The sequence below is a fragment of the Miniopterus schreibersii genome (assembly GCF_964146895.1).
Source record: "Miniopterus schreibersii genome assembly, chromosome: 3".
NCBI classification, from domain to species: Eukaryota; Metazoa; Chordata; class Mammalia; order Chiroptera; family Miniopteridae; genus Miniopterus; species Miniopterus schreibersii.
Window position 1 is genome coordinate 61,491,258 of NC_138103.1, and position 20,673 is coordinate 61,511,930.

Genomic DNA, 20,673 nt, shown 5'->3' on the forward strand with positions numbered 1-20,673 from the left:
ATTTCCAAGGAGGAAAAAGAACAGAAATTTGAGGTCAATAGCCAAGGGCCATGTCTCAGCCCAGTGACTGTCAACTTTTCCACATCATGGCACATAAATGAATTACTAAAATTCTGCAGCACACCAAAAAATGTATTTTTTTCCGATCTGACAAAAAAAGTTATAATTTTGATTCATTCACATCGGAGGACCATTGTGTTGGCTGTTGCCATTTTTTTATATGACAATCAAGGGAAAAGAGGTCAATGTCCCTAACTAAGTAGTCAGGAATTGCATGTTTTAAAAATTCTTGCAGCACAGCAATGCACTGTGGCACACTGGGTGAAAATCGCTGACTTAGTCAATCACAACTATGTAATGAGGCCCCCATAAAAAAACCAGGACAGCTCACTGGTCCTTTTTTTGGAGAGCTTCCACAGTGAGGAACCAGAACACTTCCATGTGCCATCTTTCCGGGCCCCAAGCTCCACAGAGGACAAAAAGCTCCTGCTCAAGACCGCGTCCTACGTATCTCTTCATCGAGCTCTGATTTGTACCCTTTAATAATAAATCTCTAAGTAACTTTTCTTAGAGTTCTGTGAGCCATTCCAGCAAATTAATCAATCCAAGGAGGGGGTTGTAGAAATCTCTGATTATAGCCAGTCGGTCATCAGTACAGGTAACAACCTGAACTTTCCATTGGCATTATGAATTGGAGCGGGTGGTTGGCACTTGGATCTACAGCCAGTTGGTAAGAAGCACAGGTAAGAGCCTGGACTTGTGGCTGGCGCCTGAAGTGTGTGTGTGTTGGGGAGAGTGGGAGGTGGACTCCTGTAGCACTGAATGCTTAACCTATGAAATCTGATGCTATCTCTGGGTAGACAGTGTCAGAATTGAGTTGAATTCTTAGACACCTTGCTGGTGTTAGAAAATTGTTTGTTGGTGTGTGGGGAACGCCCACCCCCAACCCCTATGTTGTAATTCAGTCCAAGACCCTCATTTAATTGGTGGGATTTGCCAGAACAACCCTGGCTCACAGAAACATGTGGTTTGAGAACAGAAATAATGAAAGTTCAAGGGACAAGGAATCTTTGATTCTTGGATAGACACATGGTCACCCATGGTATGGAGCAGCTGCTATGCTGCGGTTAGTTACTAGTAAAGGTAAAAGTTACCAATAAAATTTAGAGAGGATGCAACTCCTGGGGAGTTGGTTCATTTGGTACATTAGGAAATGTAAACTAATAACAAAAAGGTTAAATATATAATTCCCTGGTTATTGCTATCTGTAACAGCCAAAAAGAAAGTAAAAGAAAGTACTAGGTCAGGCCTTTATGCTAGACCAAGCTTAGATTTGGGTCAGGGAACTCCATTTGCCATGTAGAAAGGAGACTTCTCTCACACCTCAAGATACATAAAAAGAACTATTATGTATGGTTCCATTATGTGACCTGATGCAAATCTCTGCTAGAAAATACAAATGAATATGGTCATATAAATATATCAATGATAAGATCTGATAATTAAATACAAAATACACTGTATACTGTGTTTCAATATTCTGACTTAATAAAGTTCTTGTTTTGGATAGGGCTATTAACTGTATAATGTTGCAAAAATAAAATATCATAGCCTGGCCAGTGTGGCTCAGTGGCTGAGTGTCAACTCATGAGCCAGGAGGTCAGGGTTTCGATTCCCAGTCAGGGCACATGCCCGGGTTGCCGGCTAGATCCCCAGTGGGAGGCGTGCAGGAGGCAGCCAATCAGACTCTCATCATAGATGTTTTTATTTCTCTCTCTCCCTTCCTCTCTCTGAAGTCAATAAAAATATATTTTAAAATAAGAAATAAAAAAATATATAAGCTATTTTTTTGCTGGTTGGAATTGACAGCTTGTCAAGTACTCTGTTAAAAAGCATATCTCTTCATTTGGAGTATATCTGATACAATTTCTTCATTCTTTTCTTGTGTCTTCATTACAATTTCTTTATTATTATTATACTGAATGTCTTAATTAAGCTATCTCTTCCAAGAAAAGCCTTTCATTCACTCATGCCTCCACTCCTCACAGACCTAAAGGAAGTGCTTAACACAATGCATTGTATAAAGTGGGCACGCAGTGAGTATTTTTAAAATGTGAAGCTACATAAACATATCTCTAAGGACTTATTTTATGTTCTTATTTACTGACAGTTTAAGACTGAGACTATGAACAGGTAAGTGATGTCAAGTCTGGTTCACAGATTCATGTTATCCTGGACATCTTCCAGTGAGCCCCACAAGCAGCTCCGGAGGACTCTGAAGAAAAGTGCTCCAAGAAGCTCCCACCAATCAGAGGTGCGGTAAGGGACGAACCTGAGGTAATTCAACTACTCGTGTTATAAGCAATTTAACAGAAGGCCAAAAGTTAAGCCAGAAAGGTTCCAGGTCACAGGGCAATGAACTGGTCCCGTGTTAAAATATGAAATTATCTACAAAGCAAGGAAGAAGAAACTATAGAGACTAAAATGTATAGAATAACTGCCATAAACAGAAGCCATCATTTACTGAGTGCCTACTGTGTGCATCTGGTATGCTGCTAAACACGTCTATGCACTAACCTCATTTTACACTCACATCTGCTGTATGAGATAGGTACTAATTATCCACACTTTTTAAAAGGGATAAAACTGAGGTTCCGAGCAGGTAGGAAAGTTTTCAAAGGTTTCAAACGAGTACAATATGTAGCCAGATTCAAAGTTAGAACTATCTGACTTCAAATCAGTACCATTAACCAATTTGAAAAATATTCTTTCTTCTAGCAAGGAACTTTGATACTCTATTTGCCTGCAGTATATTTCAGTTATAAAACAATGAATCCTTTTGTTTTTCAAGTGACCAAAACTACAGAGAACACTTAAACACCTTAAATCCAGGCTTCTGGACTTAGGGGGAAAGGGAAACAGAGCAGAGTAAGAGAAATAATGGAAAACATCAACATTAACTGTCACTTTCAATAACTGATACCCACTTGCTAGTGTATTGCCATCTAGTAAAGTGTAATAAAAGTACCAGGAATACTAAGACTTACTGAATGTCTTCTACTGTCCAGGCACGATCCTGAATCTTGGGAATACAGTGATAAACAAGACAACTCAAGTCCTGCTATCATGGAATTTTATGATATATAAAAATTAATATCATACTATTTCTTCCTTTCCAGGAGAATTTTCGTGATCAATTATAAACTTTTTAGAGACTTTCATCCTGTCAATCCAATTCAGACACTCATATTAATAATGTAAAACCTGAAGGCCTTTCCTGCTAATGGCCACACAGTCAAATAGCCACTGGGAAGATAACAATGAGATCATACAAACTGTCCATCTGCCAACACACAACCTGGGCTTATTACTTGTTTTTCCCCTGACTTTTCCAATTCAGTTTGAAATAGTTCAGAGAAGTCCCCCTGCCAGACTGTTTAGTCTCACAAATCTCACCATTAGATACTTTTTCCTGAGGTTCAGCCTAACTGGCCCTTTGCTTACTTTCATTTCATAAAACTCTTGAGTGTCAATACTGCTACTGACTTTCCCTGAAAATTTTCTACTATTCAAATACAGGCATGACTTTAATTAGACAGGGCATAAACCAGGACATTAGAAAGCCTGATTTTAAGGAATTAGGCCTGATTTTAAGGAATTAGGCACCAATTTCTGAACAAACAAAAAGCTCAACAATATAAACATACTTTTGTTGAAATAAGAAGAAAAGTCATGAGACCAAAAGGGATTGTATAGCTCAAAAGCTATGGATCTCTGCTTCTAGCCATGGTCAGAGAGCTCCCATAGGACCAACCTATGATCACATAAGATGACAATTATAAACTCTAAGCAAATTATTTTTAAAAAGACCTGAAAATACAAAGAAGTTAATTAAAGTAGGCTGAATCTGAAAAAAAAGGGAATTACACTAATAAGATTCGCACTTTTATGGCTTTTAGCCTGAGTAAGGACCCCGATACCTGCCATAAAGAACAGCTAGCATTTAACAGAAACCGGTAGTCTTACCCCCTTGGGAGCTGGAGAACAGGGTGGGGGAAACAGCAGCGTGAGAGAAAGGGGAAGAATGCTGGAAAGGCGAGAACCAGGGACTGCAAACTCTATATTCTATGGACAAAGGGTTCAAATCTCGTTAATCCCCAAACCAAGTACGTGAGAGTCAAACTCCAAGCCCTCTTAGGGTTAAAAGAACTGACCTAATATTTCAGCTAACACCACCAGATGAGAAACAGAATTTGAAGTTGGGGTATAGCCAAGTTAACTGACTTAAAAAACAAACAGACCAAAAAAAATCAATATTCTTCAAATGAGTCTAACAGAGCCCATTTTCTATAATATATCATTCACAATGTCCAGGATAAAATCTGAAATTTCTCAAAAAATGATAAAACAAAAACATAGCAAAGCTATAACCCATATATCATTGCAAAGTGACATAATTTATCCAGATGTTGAAATGAACAAAGATTTTAAATCAGCTAATATAACTATAATCAAGGATTTAAAGTAAAATATAATCATAATAAATGAAAAGATAGAACAGCTCAGTGGAGAAATAAAAGTTATAAAGAGCCAAATGGAAATATTGGAAATTAAAAATTAATAATTTTTTTTAAAAATCAGCTGGATTGAGATGAAAAAAAGATAATAAACTGGAAGAAATAATTTAATCTGAAGAAAAGAGAAAAAGAATTTTTAAAATGAAAAGAGCCTCAGGAACCTCTAACTGAAGTCTCAGAAAGAAAGAAAAAGAATGAGAATATATATATTCATATATTTGAGAAATAATGAACAAGAATTTCCCAATTTTAGTGAAAGACCTAAATTTACAAACTGAAGAACCTCAGAAACCCTTGCAAAAGAGGTCTTTTTAAATTGAACTCCTAGGCATATCATGGCCAAATTTTTGAAAATCAAAGGTAAAGACAAAATATTAAAAGTGGACAGGAAAAAATATTACATATGAGAGAATTATAAATTATATGAACACTAACTTCTCATTAGAAACAACAAAGATTTTTAAAAATTAACACTGAAATTCCTAAAACAAATAACAAAAAAATGTCAATCCAGATTCCTTTGCCCCAGCCCCCCACCCCCTGCCAAAAAAAAAGATTCTTCAACATTGAAAGCAAAGCAAAGGAAATTTCAGATAAAATAAAACTAAGAGAATTCATTGCCAACAATGCTCCACTGTAAGAAATACCAGAGGCACTTCTTCAGGCTGAAGGGAAATGATACCAGATGAGCACATGGATCAAAAGAAGGGCCAAGAAGCAAAAGGCAGGTGAGTGCCAGCCCCACAGGACACACTGGAAGCTCGCCTTCAGCAGCCTCTGCTGCTACTAAGAGGGCAATTTAATCAAGCTGGGGGAACCTGTGGTTCCCAGTAGGGAACACCTTTAAAATTAAGCAACTTAATGGTTTTATATTACATTTCTATATTTTCACTTTATAAGTACAACAGAATTTACTATACAAGTATTTTTGGTATATGGTTGTTTAAAAAAAACAAACAAAACTGATTCTCCTAAACCATTATTATTCTGATAAGCCATTTAATCTTTGAATCACCCTAACAAAAAATTATACCTGTTCCACAGGGTTACAAGGAGCTGTAGTTGTCATATTTCACTCTTACTGTGCTTAATGAAAATGACCACTATGTGCCATACATTATGCTACATACAACCCTGATATGCAAAAAACTTTATCACTTTTTATCAAAAAGCATTCTGTTACTGATAAACTATTTAAATCTCTATATTTAAGTGGCATCAAGTATAAAAGATCAGCTGATGTAATAGAAATTGTATCATAAGCATTGCATACCAAATTGACAAACAAACCCTCTAAAAAACATTTCTGCTACTCAAGGATTTCTGAAAATTAAACAAGTCATTTCCTTGAAAGAAATTTTAATAATGCCTAATATTTAGCACTTAGAAATAAAAATAAGATCAAGGCTGATCTCTGAAACAACGTACAAAGGAAATGGGTATCCTGGGATGTCATTTAAACAATAGCCATGTACAGAATGGGTTCCTTTTGTCAATGTAACCAGAATTAAGGATTATTTCTTGAAGCACAAGGAGGCTAACCCTGACAGAACTTCAAAGAGCCTTACAAACTTGGCCAATATAGCTCAGTGTATGCTGACTGCATGTGGATGTGCAATTTGTCTCCCAGGACTCTTCTTTTACTGCTGCTCCCTTAGCCAAGGCCTTCCCAACCCTACAAATGAAATATTGTGAATGCCACAGAACTTTAATAAATCAATTCAATAAAAATTTGAGCACATTAACTGCATACAAAATTAAGAGACATTATATATAGCATAGCAGTTAGCCCCATATGCTTTGAAGTCACACCACCTGTGTTCAACCCCAGCTCTGCCATTCACTAGCTATTTGGCTTTGGAAACGTTATATACCACTGAGTGTTAGTTTCATCTATAAAAGTTAGTTTCCATCCACAATACTGAGATGATAACAGGAAATCATCAGGGTTGTACGTAGCATAACGTACGGCATATAGTGGTCATTTTCATTAAGCACAGTAAGAGTGATATATGACAACTACAATGTCCCAAGCCTTAGGAAGCTATAATAACTGAACACAACTAAATTTAAAAGGAATTATAAAATACAGGAAACCTACAGGAATACCAAGAAAGGCAGAAACAGTTTGGAAAAAAAGGAGAAGTGAAAACTCCTTGAAGGATAAGGCATTTCCACACACCAATAAAAATCAGCACTCTCCGTAAGACAGTATATATAAAAGATACTTGAAGAATGACAAGGACCATACGGAAGTGACCAAAATGCCTGATTCACTTTTTATCAAAAAGAGATTAAAACAGCATTATTTTTTCATTACAAGACTATCCAGAATATTTGAGATCTGTTCTCAAAGACAAAATAGTATAACTAAAAAATAATTTTAAAGCAATAATTCAAGTCTCTTCTATGACTTAACCAGAAAATATGTACTTTGAGCGGGACTTCTGTACCACTTACATTACTGATTTAGTTCCTACATTCCAAAAAGGTCAGAAAATTATAAAGTGTTTAATATAAAAACGGCAGATGTATACAAATACTTTTATCATAGAAATAAAGAATACTACAATTTCTTTTTCAGGCATTCAAACAACACATTTGCAACGCATACTCGCACAAACCTGAAAGTCATTACTATTTTTGACAAAGTATTTGGCAGAGAACCATAACAAATGCTCCATTTCTGATATTTCATCTGGAAATAGCCATTTGAATTTAAAGTCCCCTAAACCACAGGACACATGGCAATAATATAGGATTTTGGACTGCTGTTTTTTAAAACAACTTTGGCTGCTTTTGCCTAATTTATTTTACCTCATTTTTATACATATGAGAAATGTAAGTTAAGTAAATGTAGGGAGCATGTTTGAACTAAGAATGCATTTTCCACTTTTAAAAAAACTTACAACATATTAGAATGCATTTTCCACTTTTAAAAAAACTTACAACATATAGATACAGTTAGCCTGTACCTCACTATATGTTTGAACATTTTTTAAAACTAAAATATGACTGAAACATGTATTTGTAATAAAAATACTAGGGAAATATCCTTGTAATAACTATAGTAAACCTTTCTGAATGACATTTCAATCTTCCCTAACGTTAACATGCAGAGACTGCTAGTTGTCCCTCAATATCCACCTTCCACTCTTTACACAGTAATGGAAACTTCTGGGCATAGAACACAGCTGAAATCAACCTTCACAGACTGCCCTGTAGCTAGGTGAGGCCATGTGATTTAGTTCTGGACAATGGGATGTGACCAAAGTAATACATGCAATTTTAGGGTGATGGCCTAAAAGAAACGGTACATGACTATTTATTTTCTCTTTAACTTGTTCCTGTTGCCTAAAAGGTGAACATAACAGTGAAGCCTAGAGCAGCCACCTGGACCATGAGATAAAAACTACCTGTTAAAAGTGGCAAAGCAACATGATTAAAGAAGCCCGGGCCTCCAACATCATAAAGCCATCATATTAATCCAGGACTGCCAATCTGGACTTTTACATCAGAGAACAACAAACCTCCATGCTATTCAAGTCATAAAATTTTCAGCCTAAACTGTATCCCAAGCCAGCGTCTGATGGTGGGGGCAGGGAGACAAAGGGAAAGGAAATACAAAAAGACTTCACCAGAATTCTAATAGAGAGACCTGTAATTGTGTGTGTGTTTGTGTGTGTATTTACTTATCATGTTTAATTTTCCTTTGAACTTCCTGGTTTTCCTTCATTAAGGTTATTTTTAGAAATAAAAAACTACTGTATTTTAGATGACCTAAAATTAATCTAAGAAATCACTTTGAAATTTTATAGATGAGAAAACAGAGATGTGAGTAAGCTAAATGCTGAGCCCAAGGCTATTCTTATAAAAAATAATTAGGTTTTTTTTTTTTAGCTCATGAATGAAATTTTTTTCTGAAGAAACAGAGCAAGTTATGAAAGCAAAAAAGGAAGAGAAAGACATTATTAAAATGTACTGTTTGCATGACAAAGCATATACTACTATAAAATCAGTATGAAATGTGAAAGGCAGAGGGAAAACAATGACACAAAGACCAGGCAGAGTCTCCAGAGTAGGTGAGAAGTACTTATACAGAAGACATAGTGAGTTCCAAATGAGGGCACTAGAGCATGCTTTCAGCCAGCACAATCTACTGCCAAATGATGGTTCCAAAGGTTTGTACTGTTCAGGGAAAAATAGTGTCTAGCAGGTCATTCAACATTTAATCCTATGGGAATTAAGCTAAACTAAAAGCATCTATACTATCTATAAAGAAAAGCCAGGCAGAGCATAAATGAAAATTTGGGTGTTTTGAGCTCAAAAGCTATCTCATGAAAACTATGCCCCTACTACCCACCTCCCAAAATGTATATAAACAGCAACATACGCATTATACATTTAAAATGTTTCACTGCTGCCCTGGCCAGTGTGCACTGGAAGGTCATGGGTTCGATTCCCCATCAGGGCACATACCTGGGTTTTGGTTAGGTCTCCCATCAGCATACATACGGAGGCAACTGACTAATGTGTCTCTCTCACATCGATTATCCTCTCTCTCTATCTTTCTCTTTTTCTCTCCCTCTCCCTCTCTAAAATCAATAAAATATACATATATATATATTTTTTTTTCATTGCTTTGGAAATTGACAATTCTTTCACTCTGATAAAACAGGTATTTCCCCCAAAATCAGGTTTTTTAAATATAAAAATTAGTAGCTATTTTCTTTTTTAAAAAAAGAAAATTTGATACAAATATAAATCTCAAATGTCTTGTGTGACTTGAATATTCTAAATGCTCATATCGTGTAGTGATCACCAACACAGAATTAGGCACGTAAAACTTATTGAATTATGGCAACAAATGCTTAAAAACCTGGACTCATAGAGTTATGACTCTGGTAGCAAATATACTTAGAACTCATGGAATATACTTTGCCATGAGAGTAACTTTATGTCAACAAACATCAGAATTCACTACAACTTTCTGAGAATCTGCATTCATGTTTTTCTTTTCTTCTAAGTGCAAGAGGTCATATTTGGCAATAATCAGATGTCTGTGTCACCAAGGAAAGGATTACAAACTCCATTTAAACTTTTAGGTCACCAAAGCACAATTAACCTTAAAAAGTATTCTGCTATGTTTCCAATTGTCTGCAAATTTTTGCCAGCAGATGAATTTACGACATACTGTAACTCTGAAATTCAATTTGCAGAAACACATCCTGAAGCCCTGGAAGATTCCCAAGGCAGTTTGGCCAAATGGACTTGTGATTTTCATCTGCATCCATGAGGCTGACTGCAGCACCTCAAACTGAAAGTTTTACCTCATTCAAATATCCAAAAATACCTTTCAAGGAAGCCAAGCCATGAATAAACTCCTCCTTGTCTCTGAGAGTCTGAGAGTAGCCTTTTTCTCATAAGCAAGTTGATAAATGAATAAATAAGGAGGCCTCTATCTAAACTGCAGTATAGTGATTTAAGACATAGCCCTCAGGAAACCAACATACTTCTCAATTACTGGGAATCTCTTGCTCTTTTTCCATCTCTGGAGAAAACCTATTGAAAAGGTAGGGGTTAAAGGTTTTGGCTCTGAGAATGTTGACTAGTGTCCAGGTGGTGAGGCAGATAGCCTTCTGGATCACTGTCACCATTTCTGATGCTGATACACATCAAGCCAATTGTAACAGACATGAGTCATGAGGACTTCAAGTTCTTTCTTCACAGAAGCAACAAAACCAGATGTACGGCCAAGCCTGGCAAGTTCTCCATCCATGCCCAATGTACCAACTCCACTTTTCACCATGTCAAAGATACCAAAAGCCTTTCAGGTTTCAAAGACACCTCACAAACTTAGAATTTGTTATGCTTCAGTATACACAAAACATGAAATCTAGAAGTGCGCTGCATGAAATAATGCTAGTTATTACATACAAACTAAATGGGAACGTTTAATGGGAAATGGCATTACTGCCCATTTGACAATGATCTGCCTCAAAACATTAGAAGAAACCATCAGCAGTACTGAAGTATATAACATCATCGAATTGTACAGGAAAGAACACTGTGATAAATAACAAAATTTCAGTAGCCAGTCTAAACCTTCTTATTTAACCTACTTTAAATGATCATTTTAAGGACGTGGCTTATTAAAATTTACACACACTGGCAGCTAATTAGAAAAAGTATGTATCTTCTAAATAGAAGTAATTACTGAAGCCAATCTGTCTGTATTATTCTCTATATGATAATATACATTTGAAAAAATGATTCAATTTGCGGCTTCAAATGTTTCTCTGATTGATGAATCACTTTGCTCATTCTGAATTAGAGAGGTTATTTTTAAACTCAATTTAGTTCTAGCACAAATTGTCAATAACCGTCTTTAAACTTAATGTAATAAAGATGGCCCTCCTTTTCATCTACTAATCAGCTCATATCTGATTGATAAGCCACTGGCCAAATGCAAATAATTCAATCTCCAATTATCAAATAAACTTGGGTAAAAAATACAAAGAGCAAGTATGAAACTTTTGATAAATAAATCACCCATCTTGATCTGAGGCATAGGAACTGAGCAGGGCAATAGCAGATATCCTTGTCTATAAAGCATGTAAGCTTTGGAAAGCTTGGGTTTGCATTATTTCTATTTTAATATTTCTAAGTTTGATAATATAAATAAAACATCTTAATTCCTAATTAGAAGTCTTACTATACTTAATTATATCATTTTATAATTTCAAATATATTCTAATAAGTAGAAAATGTCATACTTACTAAATATTCAAAAGTAAACATATTCTTTCTTAAAATCAATATTTCCCCAAACTTATGTTTCAATAGACCTTGTCTCAATGGTCTAAAACTTCTGACCTCACTCTTCAAAACTGCTCCTTCATGTAATTATCTCTAAAATATTTAAAATATTAAAAACTAAATACATTTCCAGTAATTATTTTTCATAATTCATTAAGATAAAGCATTGACTGTAACTTCGAAGCATTCTCCCAACTTGGAAACCAAGCACTTTTCAAATTTTTATTTCTGAGGTATTCTGGGAGTAATATGCTAAATACTTCAATAATTTCTTATAAGTACTCTGACATTCTACCACATTTTGGAAAATCTTACTTACAGAAACATCTTTCAGTTTTTTCTCAAAGGAGAAATGACAAGACTCTTTAGAAAAATTAAACTTGTATGCATCTGCTGGTCCTGCTCCTGACACCAGTGCTTTTTTCAGTTCTTCAACATATTTTTCTTTTTCCATTGCCATGTCATCAGCTTCTTGGGAAATCATTGATTCACAAACTATGGAAACAATAGAAAGTTTTAAAATAAAAATAAATTTCTAAACATAGAGACATAGTTCATTACTTGTTGCTACTAATTTATCACTTAGGTAACAGAAATTTATTTTTATTTTTTTTTAAATATATCTTTATTGATTTCAGAGAGAAGACAGGAGAGGGAGAGAGAGAGATAGAAACATCAATGATGAGAGAGTCATTGATTGAGCCCACAACCCAGGCATGTGCCCTGACCGGGAATCGAACCCCGATCGCCTGGAGCCTAGGTCGACGCTCAACCGCTGAGCCACACCTGGCCGGGTAGTAACAGAAATTTAAACAAAAAGTAAAATCAAACCCCACACCAAACATTTTTAACTCAAATTATACCTTTTAACTGAACTCACAATTTTTAAGAAACGCATTTTGTCTCACATCTTACCTGAAGGTATTAGACTCCCTGCATTCCTTCTCTTCTCGGGTGAAAGGCATGCATTCATTGTAAGTTACCACAGAAACCACTATCCTATGCACCTGCTCCTAGGTCACAGCCAGAGAAGCTAGTCCTCTGATCGTCATAAACTGTATTTTACTCCATCTTTCTTCCTTGCCTCTATTATTTAAGAGAGCAAATAGTCAAGTCTACTTATTTCTCACTCACATGGGCAGCATCAAATTAAAGTAAAAGTGGAGTCCATTCTCATCTCAGTATGTGCTAGCAACAGAAAAGGCGAGGTGATAAGGAAAGGGAAGGGAGCTGACACTTACAGAGGGTCTCCCCTATGGCATACATTATATTAAAGATCTGGCTTCCAGCTCTCATCTGGTATTTTTATTTTTTATTTTTTTTTAATTTTATTTTTGTTTAAAATATTACAGATGTCCCCTTCCCTCCCCAGTGACCTGTTCCACCCCATCCCTTCCTCCTCCCCAGTCCCTCTCCCCACCACTGTCCATGTCCTTGGGTTGTGTATATATGCATATAAATTCTTTGGTTACTCTCTCCCCCTCCACCCACCGGCCCTCCTCCATCCCTCTGACATTCGTCAGTCTCATCTATGCTTCCATGTCACTGAATCTATTTTGTTCTGCAGTTTATTAAGTTCTTTAGATTCCACATATAAGCGAGATCATGGTATTTTTAAAACTAATGTTTTACTCCTCCATAGAGCTATTTACTTCAATAAATATACTTTCAATTTTAGATACCCTGTTTCCTTGTCATACTATCCTGGTTCTTGTAACACTCTCCTTCTAAATATGTGAAGGTTTAAACATATTTAAATATCTTTCAGATCAGTCTTTACGCATGGTTCCTGAGTATTAATTCCATTTCTTCAGTCTGCTTCCACGTTCTGGTTCCACATTTTCCCTCTCCTCACGGCCGTTTTTCAGCATGGCTCTCCTACTGCCAGAGCATCGAGAACTCCAGGCAGGAGAGGTGGTATTAAATGAAGACTGCTGCTCTGCCTTGCTTGGAGTCCCTACAGGTTTCACTGTTCTGGGCCAATACTGAAAGTTAATTTCTTAACTTGGTTTTCACACATGAGACAAAGAATTCAAATTTAACCCTCCCACCCAAACATAACACAGGCTTCAGGTTCTTATTTTTGTTGGGTTACTCACTTGTATCCCTTATTGACTGAGGCTATGCTGCATCCCAACCAGAGTGTAGTTTGGCGGAGGGGGGGGTTGGTTTTTTAAGATGATTTCATTAGCAGGATAACATTTCCAGGTTCCGTTCTTTGTAAGGAAAGCTCAACTCCAATTCCTTAAGAGGCCTGCAATCTTGACATCATACCCCACTCAAGTACTACAATCACAGACATTTAGACATATGTGTGGTTCCGATATTCAATGAACCTATAGTCAAGCTTTAGCTCCCATTAACCACTCTGGTTTTCAGGTACCTCTTCATACATGGAACCGGGGGATTTCTCTTTCTTACATTCAAAAGCTGTGATGTGTTTTCTTTTCAAATTACAAGGTTTCATCTACATTTGTTTGGAATGATTCAGTAGTTTTCTGTGTCAAATCAGATACCACAAAGATGAAAATCCATGTGGTTCTATACTTTTATATTCAGAAGTTACATTTATTTATTTCATTCCTTATAACACTGAAAGACAGACATTATTTTCATTTTACAAGATAAAAAATCAAGGCTGAGTGACTGAGTAATAGTCTAGGGTCATGGAGTCAGTAAGCAGTGAACCTAGGATTCATATTTATGTCTTTGGTTGTTCTGTTTGGACATGAGGCAGAGATATGGGATACTGAATAAACTATTTTCTTCCATGATATTAAAAAACATATTAGTATGAAGTACTACAGAAAACAACAAAATCTTGATTAAAGAATCCCTGAAAATACAACAGAGCTTTTCCTCTGTGTTCCTCTGTGTGCTATCAAGTGTCTGGAAGGCACATGACAGGCAATGAGGAAGAGAGTCTTGGAATCCATAAATATTTCATGAGCAATTTTTGATAATAAGTCTGATATTGAAGTGAATCTCAATACAGCCTTTAAAAACAAGAAAACATATTATATTCTTGTATGATTCTACAGCTTGTAAAATACTTTCACATATTTTTTCTCTCTAAAGCAGATGAGTATTTAAGCTGACCATCACTATCAAATCTATTCACCTTTTAAATATCCCATTAGCTCTTCTGAAACAATCTAAAAATAAGACAAATGCTTGCTATTTGAAGAATAATTTCATATTTTCCATTTGGGTAATTCTGAGGAGTCGTAAATACATAGGAAAAGCAGTTTTTTCACAGAGAAATAAAAAATAAATCTGTAGAAGCCATCTTTAATGCAGCTATAAATAAACTTACAAAACACAAAAGATAATAAAAATAGATTTTCATTGATAAAGCATTTAGTTCAAAGTATTCTAAATTTCATTAAAATGAAAAGATACCTATCGAAATTCTTATTAATAGAATGTATTGATTCAATTCACCTATTTAAAAATGCTTCATGAGCATCTACTATGTGCCAGGCACTAGGTGCCCAGGCACTATCCAAAGTACATCTACTATGTACCAGGGATACAACAGTTAAAGAGAGACAAAAATACCAGCCTATGGAGCCTAGATTCAAGGGCTGACATCTTAGATACCCTCTTACGTGACTCCTTCTGTGAATGCCATCTTGATTACTATTGTTATGGAATATTTCATTTTTAAGAAGAAAAACCATATGAAAGAAAATTATCTTTCTTTTTTTAACTGAATTTATTGGGATGAAACTGGCTCACAAAACCATACAGAAACCCATAGTTTTCAAGTGTACAACTCAACAAAACATTATTTGCACACTACATCATGAGCCCATTGCCCAAAACAAAGTCTCTTTCTGTCCCCATTTAGCCCCCTTTGTCCACCTCTACCTGGCCCCACCCCTTTCCCTCTGGCTATTACTATATATGTTTTCTCGCTTAATCCCTTCACCTTTCATCCAGTCCCCCAAATTCTGATAGCTGTAAGTCTGTTCCATATAACCATGCCTCTCTTTTGTCAGTTTTTAAAAACCTCTCCTTTAAAACCAATGTTTAATCAAAAGGTACCAGTGTGTGTTTTTTAATTTACTTGAACATTTCCTATAAGAACAAATGTGAAATTCCAACTGCCTATTTAGAACTTCAATCTTAAAAAAACAACTTAGTTACCAGTTTTGAATGTTGTGTTAAGAACATCTGGAAGAAGCACAGCTGTAAGCATGCAATGCTACAAAAACTTCAGTGACCAGGATTAAAAGCCATGGAAAAAATAAAATTCAACAAGGATACAGCTGATTCACATAATACATTATAAAAAGTGAGCAGGCCAACACAATCACAAAACAAGAAATTTTTGTTAGGTAGGAGCCAGGGGAAGCATCACTTTAACACTGTTTGTGGGTAGGTGAAAGTGTTAAGTAAGGAAAGAAGATTCTTTCCTTTGGATCCTTATGTACAACAACCAAACACTATGCATATGTTAACTTTGTGCCTGAGCTCAGAAGACACACAGACTTATCATCCCCATTAGGTTTCTTGATGATTTCACATCGTGGCCCCACTTTACTACTTCATTTACTAAAAGTCCTTTTCCCACTGAGCCCTGCCACATAATCTCCATCTGGGTCACCACTTACCAATGTGTAGGACAAATATAAGTGGGTATAATTATTTGATAATAAAAGAATTACTAAAATTTAATTTAGTCTTCAATGAAATTTAAACTACTCCAGAGATGGACAGATTTAAGTTTCTTACTGCAGACTGCAATTCTTACAAAAGTCACTAAAAGTCATCGATCATTTACCCACTTTGTGACTTAACCCTGTGATATTACCCCCTATAATGGTGAAGTGATGACAGACCACAAGATAATTAGACCCCCAAAACATTCATTAGATAAAACATTGCTAATGAAAAAGAAATCAGTGAGTTTAGTGTGTGGGAGATTAAAAAGAACCCCACATCCTTTTAATTTCACTCAAATGAAGAGAAAAAAATTATCCAAATTGAAGGTTGCAGCAATCAAAAAGCTGTACAAAAAACAGGATGAGGTATAGGAAGGAAATCCATTTTCATGTTTCAATTATTTAATTGTTTCAATGTTCTTAATCATATTGTTGTCTATCTGTAAAGTGCCAAACCAAATTATATTTATGTAATAAGCCTTAACTAAACATGGAAACAATGTTATATTATTTGGTTTCATATTTTGCCCCTGAAATTTAAACAAGAAAATAGAAATGAATAATGAAAGCAAAAAACATATGTGAGATTTAAAACTTTATTAGATATCTTTGAAAAGAAAATGACCATATACAGTGCACTGTTAAATTTTCTGTTTCAAACCTTTTTAGTACAGGAAGCCAACCCACCAAATAATACAGAAGTTTGATACCACATTTTTGACACACTAAATTCCATTAGCTGGAAAATAAATGGTAGAACATATTGCATTTAGTATCAATGCCAACAAGAAATATGAAACTGGATTTTCCATTTTACAACCTGCTAACTCAAAAATGAATGGTTCCCTTTCTTTTTTCCAAACCTGGTTGATATATTTGAGGCATCCTCTCATTCTTTCTTTCAAAAAATATCCATTAAGCATGTATGTCTTCAGTACTAGTCAAGATACTTATATAGAGTGGTTGACAAATCAGATGTGTTCCTTGCTCTCAATGGACCTAGTCTAGTGAAATAATAGTCTTAGTAATAGTATTAAGAACTGCCAACACATTTTGTATGACATAAACAAAAAGTTTCATAAATGTAAAATTAACTTAAATTTCTGGTTAGATTAAGATTTAAGTGTTAATGAAATTACTCTTTTTCTTCCCCAATACTTAATAACAACAAAACACATTTTAAACATGTAATTATTGTTCTTTGTCTTGGTGAAGGAGGGTTACTGACCAGATAAAAATTTAATCTTTTCCTTTAGTAATTAAGGCTTTTAAAGTAGCTCAAGGTCCTCTGTTTAACCAAAATTGCTCATTGTATAGAATAAACCATTTGCCAACTAGAAATATTTAAGTTATAAATACATTATTCCTCACATACAGGCAGTCACTTCACCTAGGACCTGCCTCCTGGGCTGTGCTGTTGGAATTATCTTCTCCCCCAGATGACTGGAATGTATCTACCGCCATGGTCTTCACCCCTGCGTACTCACTTCACCCTAAAGCAGAGCTATTGTCACCTGGATCCACCTTCTCCAGCACACACAGAGCTAACCTGACAAATTTTCCTCCACTCCTGCACTACAACAATCAAGCAACAACTGATTTCTCTTACATAAAAACTTATAGTTTAAATAGATACCATAATAGGTACCGCAAACATCACTCTTGAAATTTCTTTTACAATAATCCTTGTATCAACATTCCTTGCAATCTGTCATAAAAGATAAAAAAACACCTCCCGAGTATAAATTCAGTTTGACTATCTTATGTAACAGAATATTTTTTTTTAATTTATTGAATTTACTGGGGTGACATTGATTAGTAAAATTATATAGGTTTCAGGTGTACAATTCTATAACACATCATCTGTATATTGATTGTGTGTTCACCACCCCTACTCTCTTCTCCCTCCTCCCATCCCACCCCACTTCCCTCTGGTAAGCACCATACTGTTGTCTGTGTCTAAAAAGTTTTTTTGTGCTCTTTTGCTTAATACTATCACCTTTTCACCCAACCCTCAACCCCTTCCCCTCTGGCAGATGGCAGTCTGTCCATTCTCTGTATATATGAGTCTGTTTTTATTCTGTTTGTTAGTTTATTTTGTTCATTAGATTCCACATATCAGTGAAAGCATATGATACTTGTCTTTCTCTGACTGGCTTATTTCAGTTAGCGTAATACTCTCCAGGTCCATCCACGCTGTCACAAAAGATTTACTTCTTTTTCACAGCTGAGTAGTATTCCATTGTGTAAATATACCACAGGTTTTATTTATCCACTTATCTATAAATCAACAAACAAGTGTTGGCAAAGATGTGGAGAAAAGGTAACCCTCATGCATTGTTCGTGGGAATGCAGATTGGTGCAGCCTCTGTGGAAAGCAGTATGGAATTATTTCAAAAAATTTAAAATGGAACTGCCTTATGACCAACCAATTCCACTTCTGGGAATATATCCGAAGAAACCTGAAACACTAATTCGAAAAAAATATATACACCCTTATGTTCATTGTAGCCTTATTTACAATAGCCAAGATTTGGAAGTAGCCCAAATGTTCATCAGTAGATGAGTAAATTAAAAAATCTGTGGTGTAACAGAATTTTTAACATTCAAGAAAGAAACAATGTCAGAACATATAATTTTAAAAGATGATATAATATCAAATGTTAGAGAACTACTTCAAAAGTTGATAGAAGATAGTAACAGTATATAAATTAACATTACAAAATTACTTTATCTAAAACATCATTCAAAATTACAAATTGTAGAAATGACTGTTGCATAGCTGTAGAAATAGTTTTTTTAAGTCTTTTGATAAAATATTTTAGAGGAGTATTAAAACTTTGCTATATGAGTAAAACATAATTCTAGATTTTTTTTTTTTAATGTATCTTTATTGACTTCAGAGAGAGGAAGGGAGAGGGAGAGAGACAGAAACATCAACGATGAGAGAGAGTCACTGACCGGTTGCCTCCTGCACGCCCCACCTGGGGATCGAGCCCAAAACCCAGGCAGATGCCCTGACCAGTAATTGAACCACGATCTCTTGGATCCTAGCTTGATGCTCAACCTCTGAGCCACACTGGCTGGGCTAATGCTAGATTTTTGACTTTATACCTGCTATGTTCCATAAATTATTTCAGGGCCAGTAACCTTTTTAAAAAGATTATCATGGGCACAGAGGGGATAAATGGTGATGAAAAAATTAAATAAATAAAACGATTATCACCAAAGATAAAAATAATCAAGAGCCTATTTCATAAAAGAAGTGCCAAAATTCCATTTATAGGTTTGAACCTTACATGACAAAGCTTTAGGCTATGAGCTCTGTTTTATTTTGTTATAAATGTGGTACATGTTCATAAGAAAATAATTTAAACAACATAAGTTTATAACATAAAAAGAAAAGCACCACTACTCCACTCCACCAAGCCAACACAAACCCTTGACCCAGCCAACCCCTCTTCCCTGCCCCCCAGTATTTCCCTAGGGTCTTGATAAAAGATACATGTAAAAAGTACTATTTATGTTTTGTATAAAGAGGTCATTTAAAAAGTCCAACCAAGACCCAGTACTAAGGCTCAAATGGTAACCAGAATTTGCATATCCTTATTTCTCTATCCTTCTATTAATACTAATTAAAGAATATAGCATTAAACACTACAAATCTGTATATAGACATCAATAACAAGTAAAAGCAATCATACTAATTTTACCCAATATCTGTTTTAAAAATATACTTTAATTTGAAGTATCACTGACAACTGAAAAATGGCAGGTTACTGAAATTATGCTTTTAATATTACCTGTTCCGGTCCATGCTGACTGGCCATCAATAAGTGTAATAACAAAACCAGATCCTAGTGTTTTCTCCCAAGTGACTTGTAGAAAATGAATTACATCAGGTTCAGAAGCAAGACAGATTCTGCTTATTTTTTTCTCCATTTCTGGTCACCTATTATAGGAGAGTAAAATTAATATTTTTGCAAAAAATGATGACTATCAAACAGTGATGTTTTCTGTATCGGTTTCTCAGCTGTAGCACCAGGCTCAGTGACTCACTCATTCCACTGAGACAGGAACACATGGATATCTAATAGATCCAATACCATTTATTAAAGACTATCCTTTCCCAACTGCACTGCTGTGTTTCCTTTGTCATCAGTCATGTGACTGAACATATATACAAGGTTTAATATCGTTTCTTTGTTTTTGTAGGGGGGTGCAATTTTATATTTTAGATGTGGGATGTCAAGGTTACACTGAATATTGATTCTGTTACTGTGATCCAACACACTAACAATCTCTCCCTGACCCTGCCATTTAAAAATTTGATAAACCTCCCTCCTAAGTATTAAAATCATTTATGTAAAATGTTATCAGGACCAACTCAAGTATAGACTTCTGTGGCTTGCCACTGGAAACAAGCCTCTCATGGACATCAATCACTACTCAGTATGTATACTGCTGCTATCTCCATTTAAGTCACAAGGATTCAGTATTTGAGAGCCCTCCGGAAAACCTACCTACTCCACCAGTCTAGCAATACTATTTTTAAAAAGGGGGAATAAATTAAGACTGAGACTTTTTCTTAGTGATCCATTCTCATT

General features: G+C 35.4%; 1 protein-coding gene across 2 annotated transcripts in view; it reads right to left on the bottom strand.

Annotated features, from left to right (window-relative positions):
• Positions 1–20,673, bottom strand: part of XRCC4 (X-ray repair cross complementing 4) — a 182,011-nt gene that overhangs the window by 145,962 nt on the left and 15,376 nt on the right. For both annotated transcript variants that reach the window (XM_081132981.1, XM_081132982.1), the window contains exons 2-3: positions 19,870–20,018; positions 11,716–11,891 (exon numbers count right to left, since the gene is read on the bottom strand). In XM_081132981.1, coding sequence (XP_080989107.1) covers positions 11,716–11,891; positions 19,870–20,008 — 315 coding nt within the window. In that variant the 5' untranslated portion in view covers positions 20,009–20,018. The remainder of the gene's footprint in view (positions 1–11,715; positions 11,892–19,869; positions 20,019–20,673) is intronic.